Source organism: Otolemur garnettii, unplaced genomic scaffold (genome assembly GCF_000181295.1).
Source record: "Otolemur garnettii isolate 467f Iridium unplaced genomic scaffold, OtoGar3 scaffold00011, whole genome shotgun sequence".
NCBI lineage: Eukaryota > Metazoa > Chordata > Mammalia > Primates > Galagidae > Otolemur > Otolemur garnettii.
The window spans coordinates 11208762-11216720 of NW_003852406.1; the positions used below are offsets into that span (position 1 = coordinate 11208762).

The 7959-nt window shown below is 35.9% G+C and overlaps 1 protein-coding gene across 1 annotated transcript in view; it reads left to right on the top strand.

Annotated features, from left to right (window-relative positions):
* Nucleotides 1-7959, top strand: part of MINDY2 (MINDY lysine 48 deubiquitinase 2) — a gene marked incomplete at its 3' end in the record, with an annotated part of 87713 nt that overhangs the window by 53614 nt on the left and 26140 nt on the right. Inside the window, exon 5 of the mRNA XM_003784637.2 lies at nucleotides 3581-3683. Coding sequence (XP_003784685.1) covers nucleotides 3581-3683 — 103 coding nt within the window. The remainder of the gene's footprint in view (nucleotides 1-3580; nucleotides 3684-7959) is intronic.

Below are 7959 nucleotides of genomic sequence, written 5' to 3' on the forward strand. Positions count from 1 at the left end.
GAAGAAACTTCAGTCAGAAAGCATTACTAATGATAGAATGTTTAATTTGCCAAGAAGATATAGTAGTTTTAAATTTGTATGTTTCTGGAGACACTTGGAAAGAAGCTATCCTGATTACTTGTTCCTTGGGCCTATGGAAACTGCTACAAGCAAGTAAAGATCAGTTTTTGACAATAAATACCAAGATTTTAGGTATCTAATAACATAATCTCAAAATACATAAACAATTCAACAAAAGTACCAGAAGTAGATGGTCACAGTGGAGGTATACCTTTCTCTGTAATTGTAGAACACTAGAATAAGAAGTAGGAAACCTAAAAAACATACTTTTTTTTTTGACACTAGGTCTTGCTTTGTTACCCACTATAGAGTGAAATAGTATCATCATAGATCACTGTAACCTCAACCTCAAACTCCTATCTTCAGCCTCCCAAGTAGCTGGGACTATAGGCATGCATTACCATGTCCACTTAATTTTTCCATTTATTTATAGAAACAAAGTCTTGCTCTTACTCAGGCTGGTCTCAAACTCTTGGCCTCAGGTGATCCTCACACCTCAGCCTTCCAGAATGCTAGGATTATTAGGTGTTAGCAACAGCAACCAGCCATGTTCTTTAAATTAATAAACTATTTTTAGGAATGATTTCAGATCTATAGGAAAGATGCAAAGATATCATACTCTTTATTCAGATTTTTCGAATGTTACCATCTTACATGACCATGGTACATGTATCCAAAACTAAAAAATTTAGTATTGGTACCTTACTATTATCAAATACAGTCTGTATTCAGATTTCACTACTTCTCCAATAATGGTTTTTGTTGATGTTGTTCTAGAATCCAGGGTATCTATCACATTGTATTTAATCATCATGTCTTCCTAATCTCCTCTAGTCCATGACATTTTCTTATCTTTCTTAGTATTTAACGACCATGCATATGCATTCTTTATGTGCATCCAGGAAATTTCTAAAAATTTATCTAATTTTTCAACTAGCACATTTCAACAAATTTCCAAGGATTTAAAACATACAGGGTATAGGATATTCTGTGACTACAGTGCAATTAATCTAGAAATCAATACAAAAACAATAATTAACCCAATTTTTCTTGGGTTAAAAAAAATCATAACAAAACTTAAAATATATTTAAAATTACAAAATAACTAAATTAATATCAAAGTTTCTGGAATATAGCTAAAACAAAAGGATTCTTAAGCTTCAAATTCATTTTGAGATAGTCCTACTTTCTTGCACCCCAGTAGAGTGCCATGGCATCATAGCTCATAGCAATCTCCAACTCTTGGGCTCAAGCGATCTTCTTGCCTCAGCCTCCCAAGTAGCTGGGACTATAGACATCTACCACAATGCCTGGCTATTTTTTTAAAGATAAGGTCTCAGTCTTTCTGAGGCTGGTCTTGAAATCGTGAGCTTAAGCAATCCACCCACCTCAGCCTCCTAGAGTGCTGGAATTACAGGCATGAGTCACTATACCTGGCCTCAAATTTGTATTTTAAAGAAAAAAATTAATGAGAGATCTATCCATCTTAAGAAAAAAACAGTAAGAGCTTGCCACCTGTAGCACAGTGGTTACTGCACTGGCCACATACACCCAGCCTGGCAGGTTCGAACCGAGCCCGGGCCAGCTAAACAATGACAACTACAACAAAAAAATAGCTGGGTTTTGTAGCAGGCGCCTGTGGTCCCAGCTACTTAGGAGGCTGAGGCAAGACAATCACGTAAGCCCAAGAGTTTGAGGTTGCTGTGAGCTATGTTACCATGGCACCCTACCAAGGGCGACATAGTGAGACTCTGTCTCAAAGAAAAAAACGCTAAGTATGAAAATAGAAAGCACATGTACAATAAAAATCAACAAAAGGGCTCGGTACCTGTAGCACAATGGTTATGATGCCAGCCACATACATCGAGGCTGGCAGGTTTGAACCTGGCCTGGGCCAGCTACACAACAATGACAACTGCAACAAAAAATAGCCAAGTGTTATGGCAGGCACCTAGAGTCCCAGCCACTTGGGAGGCTGAGACAAGAGAAGTGCTTAAGCCCAAAAGTTTGAGGTTGCTGTGAGCTGTGACATCTTAGCACTCTACCGAGGGTGACATAGTAAGACTCTGTTCCCCCCCCCCAAAAAAAATCAACAAAGGTAAATTCTTTGAAAGGGTTTTTAAAATGACAGAGGTGGTCTCATGAGACTAGGAGTTTGAGATTGCAGTGAGCTATGAATTATGATTGTGCCTGTGAATAGCCACTACATTGAGATCCTCTTTCTAAAAATGTATGGCCAGTCCTGGTGGCTCATGCCTGTAATCCTAGCACTCTGGGAGATCAAGGCAGGAGGATTGCTTGAGCCCAAGAGTTTGACATCAGCCTGATCAAGAGTGAGACCCTATCTATCTCTACTAAAAAATAGAAGAATTAGCTGGGCGTTGTGGCAGGTGCCTATAGTCTCAGCTACTCAGGAGTCTAAAACAGAAGGATCACTTGAGCTCAGGAATTTGAGGTTGTTGTGAGCTAGGCTAATACCACTTGAGCTCAGGAATTTGAGGTTGTTGTGAGCTAGGCTGGGCAATAGAGTGAGACTTAGTCTCAAAAAAAATTTCCATAAAATTAGTTGGGCAGATAGATGTTGAGACTTCGTATTCAAAGAGTTAAGTATTTACAATGTCATTTGGATGTAGAAATAAAACATTGACCTTCTTATTTTTATTTATTTTATTTGTATTTTTGTTTTATGTATGTAACATAATAATACAGTAATACATATAGTTTATAAATGTAAATATACTTTTAGGGATTAAAAAGCAACCAACTGAATTGTTTAGACAGAAGAACCCTTTTTCTTCAATAGTCAAAGCAAAGTATAATGGAAGTTAAATAGAAGCCCAGTTTTATTTTCCTATAGCTTAAAAGTTTAAATTTACTCTTCTGCTGAACCTCTAAACCTACAATGATTAAGTAAGAATCATGAGACAAATACTGTCTCTAATTAACAAATGTATTTACCTTTCTTCAGGAAAATAGTATTAATTTTCTCTATATTTTCAGTGAGCTATGAATTATGGGAGGCTGAGAGTTATATTTTCATTTTACTTTTATATTTATATTTATAATTTTCATTATACTTTTCTAGGAACTAAATAATAAAATGGAAGAACTCTGTTAATCCTATAAATCAGTATTTTTAGATTTGCCTTGGTTTAAGTGTGTAACATTTTTTAGTTTTAAAAAAACTGCAAATTTTTTATTTTTCTATTAAAATAATCTGTATTTTATTTTAGTCATTTAAATACATCTTTACAACTTTAAGAAGTGAAGTTACATGTAATAATCCCATTTCATTAATTTTTACATAATTGAAATACAACTGCAATATTTTTCATAATGTGTTATACTGAGCTATAAACAAAATTGGGAATTGTTGGGTATTGATCTTAGTACTGGTTTTCTTTCATAAGTAATACTTTCATGTTTAGTACTATATTAGGAAAAAATTCCAAAGAGTCATATGCATTTCTTATTGTTTCTAATCTTATCGTGATTAGTGAGACAGTCATTTGTTTTCTAGATTGATGACATTGTCAAAGCTGTTGGTAACTGCAGCTACAACCAACTTGTGGAGAAGATCATCTCTTGTAAGCAGTCAGACAGTAGTGAGCTGGTTAGCGAAGGTGGGTGAGTGCTGCTGTTACCTGACGTTTCTATTCTTGGCAAAATAACTTGTCTGATAGTTTAAGATGTTTCAAATGTCTTAAATAAGACTTCTAAAAAATACAAGTGATACTAGTAGGAATTTTAAAAAGTAACCATTCATAAAGGTGCCAGTGAAAGATTTTTTCTAGAGATCTTTTCACTTGACTTATAAAATCAGACCTAGATTCTAGTAAAAATCTTTGAAGTCACTTGCTAATTTTAGTATGGTCAACTATTCAAAAGTTACTGATAATTATTCTTTTAAAAAACAATTATTATGTGGGTGGGAGTACTAAGCAGACTTTGTAATTTATTCTAAATACTTCATTTGACTGAGCTGAGTATTATGGTGCTCAAGTGTTCTATTTTATTAATAGTAGACTTCTGCCTTATGTTTCTGTACAACCCAATTTTTTAAACCCCATTCTCCCCATTAGAAATCTGTAGCTAATTGAAATTCCTAAATTCATCACAAAAGCAGTTTAATATTTTTCAGTCGTATTACAGTCAGTGATGGGAAAAGGAAATTTCAGTCCAGAATGCTATCAGGAGGCAAAGCTTTTAGATATACCTTTTTTATCACCCATTTTCCTTTTTTATAAACACATGCAAATACTGAGGCTGCTATTCTCTTTGAAGGATAAAAAAAGAGAAATAATGAGATCCAGGGTACAAATCCAGGGTGTGAATCACTCTCAGACACACAGTTCTTTTACATGAGGTATAATAAAAGCTGATTACAATTACCACATTTGAAACAATTAAAACTAGTTACTATAAGAATATCTGCACATATAAAAGATGTGTACGTGAATCCCAGATATACTTATTAATCAGAGCCCAACTAATTATATTAATTATTCAGAACTTTAATACATTCATTGAAAGAACCACGTAATAAGAAAATACATAAGTAATTTAGTTAAAGTTTATCCTAGTATTCCACTTGCAATAAGCACATCAACATACAAGGACATTGATCATTGATTTGTGTGGCACCTCTTTTACTACAACTTAAGGCTCCAAAGTTTAAAATTTTAGGAGGGAAAGGAGCTAACAAAAGGTATTATAAAATATTTTCTCTCAATTAACAAAATTCCACTGACCAGAACTTTTCCTTTCTTATCCAAGTTCTCATTATTGTAGATACATTCCTAGAAGGAGATTAGAGAGAAAATTTCCATTTGTGACTCTTACTTTTTCAATAATGTCCAATGTACTAGTAATTCTATACTAATTGAAGGAAAACAGGATTCAGAAAGTGGCAACAAATGAAATGATAGCTAAGAAATAATATTTAGGCTCAAGGCTGTGGGAAACACTATTACCACATTTTTCCCAAGTCAGACTACAATTAACAACAAGAGTAAGACTTAGTATACTTTAACATAATGAACAAGAAGTCAGTCCATCACTTTTCCCCCTCAACCTAATGTTACAACTATTATCACTTTCTCTGACATTTGTTTCCCAGAATAATGAAAAACTGTAGCTAATTTATGTAGTACTGATTATTTGGGAAGAGCATCATGGTAAAAGCAAGCAAAGAATCTCCTTCTAAAGTGGTATAGACGGCTTAGCACCTATAGCTCAGTGGCTAGGGCGCCAGCCACACATACCAGAGCAGTCAGGTTCGAATCCAGCCCGGGGCCTGCCAAACAACAAGGACAACTACAACCAAAAAAAATAGCCAGGCATTGTGGCAGGCACCTGTAGTCCTTGGGAGGCTGAGGCAAGAGAATCGCTTAAGCCCAAAAGTTTGAGGTTGCTGTGAGCTGTGATGTTATGGCACTCCACCAAGGGTGACATAGTGAGACTCTGTCTCCAAAAACTAACTAAATAAATAAAGTAGTATAGAATTTTCAGGTAATACATACCAGGCATATTATTTTTATTTTAATTTATTCTAATTTAATTTAAAAACTTTTTTTTTTTTTTTGAGGCTGGGTTTTGCTCTGTCTCCTGGGCTAGAAATACAGTGGTGTCATCATAGCTCATTGCAACTGCAAATTCCTGGGCTCCAAAACTTCCTGCCTCAAACTCCCAAGTAGGGAAAGCTCATCATGCCCAGTTAATTTTTCTATTTTTTTGTAGAGGCAGGATCTTGATGTTGCTCAGACTATCTCACACTCCTGCACTCATATGATCCTCCCACCTTGGCCTCCCAAAGTGCTAGGATTACAGGTGTGAGCTACTGAACCTGGTCCCAGACATATTTATTTATTTATTTATTTATTTTTATTGAGACAGAGTCTCAAACTGTCACCCTGGAGAGAGTGCTGTGGTATCACAGCTCACAGCAATCTCCAATTATGGCTCACACCATCCTCTTGCCTCAGTTCTTCTATTTTTAGTAGAGATGGGGTCTCACTAAGCAGGTCTTGAACTCGTGAGCTCAAGCAGTTCCCCTGCCTGGGCCTCCCAGAGTGCTAGGATTACAGGAGTGAGCCACCACTCCCAGCTGTCAAACATATTTATTGATTACTTCCTTGACAGATAAATTTTGTAATGGTGAAGGTCTACATGTCACATTTCCATATTAAGGAATTATTAAAATAATTATATGTGGCATCTGGTAATAATAAAAAGCTAAAACTCATTTTTTGTTACAAGAAACTACAAATATATAGTCTGTTTAAAATACTTAATACCAACAGTTAACTTATATAAGACACTAAGAAATCACATTGGAAAGAAAAGGCCACAATAGATATTTTTTCTTTATTAAAATCATATGGTCTTTGAATATTTTTACTTTTTTATAGCAGTTAGCTTTCCTTCATCATTGTTCTTCCTCATATTCTCTTGGGTATAGTGTTCAGTTGTAGTAATCTGCTTTCTTTTTTATTTGGCCTATAATCGTAGCTTTTCTTTTGAATCAATAGAATATTCCAAACTGGTTTATTTAAATAAACATTTGGTTCTAAGTGATAGCTACTTTTTAAAAAATCTAAATATAGTAGAACATCTATAGTTGACCACTGCCCTACATTGGCCACCTCCTTAAGTTGACCTAATTTTCATAGATCAGACATGTACCACAGGTATGTGTCAGCACAGCAGGCCTAGTTCCTTGTGTTGACCAATCTGTTACAGTCCCTTGCATGGTCAACTCACAGAGCCTCTACCGTATTTCATTTTCTATCTAGGCATGAGTATAAAAAATTCCTTTTTGAAGAAAAATGTTATTTGGCTGATAGTCAAATAGAATTAAGTATTCTTTCAATTTTTTTTTTCTTTTTAGAGACAAAATCTCACTTTGTCACCCTCAATTGAGTGCCATGGTGTCACAGTTCTCAGCAACCTCCAAACTCTTAGGCTCAAGAGATCCTCTCGCCTCAGCCTCCCAAGTAGGGGGGACTACAGGTGCCTACCACAACACCTGGCTATTTTTAGAAATGGGGTCTCACTCTTGCTCAGGCTGGTCTCAAACTCCTGAGCTCAGGCAGTCCACCTACCTCACCCTCACAGGATGCTAGGATTACAGGCATGCGTCACAACGCCCAGCCCTTCTTTCAGCTCTTAGGTAACATTCATTTTCTTTTGATGTTAATACTTTATAAGTAAAAGTACAGAAGTTTTACTTGTATGTGGAGTACTTACTTACTACTTATTTTGGTGTCAATACCTTTTTGAATGATGGGTTGTGGCATGGCAGTAGAAAGCAACAAGGAAGAAAATGACCAACAAGGGCTGGTCATTCAAGGGCTGGTCATTTTACTCCAGATGCTCTCTCAGGAATGTTTCTTTAACAGGTGTTTACACTTATAAAAATAATTATGAGATATTTATACATTTGTTCAAACATTTATTGTCTCTTTTATTATGAACATTATTTGAGTTCACTTTTTTTGGAACAGAGTCTCACTATGTCGCCCTCAGTAGAGTGATATGTAATCACAGCTCACAGCAACCTCCAACTCTTGGGCTTAAGTGAATCTCTTGCCTCAGCCTCCCAAGTAGCTGGGACTACAGGCACCCAGCACAACACCTGGCTTTGTTGTTGTCGTCGTTGTTTGGCAGGCCCGGGCTGGGTTCTAAGCAGCCTACTTCAGTGTATGTGGCTGGTGCCCTAACCACTGAGCTATAGATGCCAAGCAGAGTTTACATTATTTTTTTATTAAATAATAATTGGTTTCCTTTTCTCTTGGCACATTTCTTTATTTATTTATTCATTTATTCATTTCTGAGATAGAGTCTCACTCCATGGCCTTGGGGTTGGGTGCTGTGGTGTCATCATAACTCACAGCAATC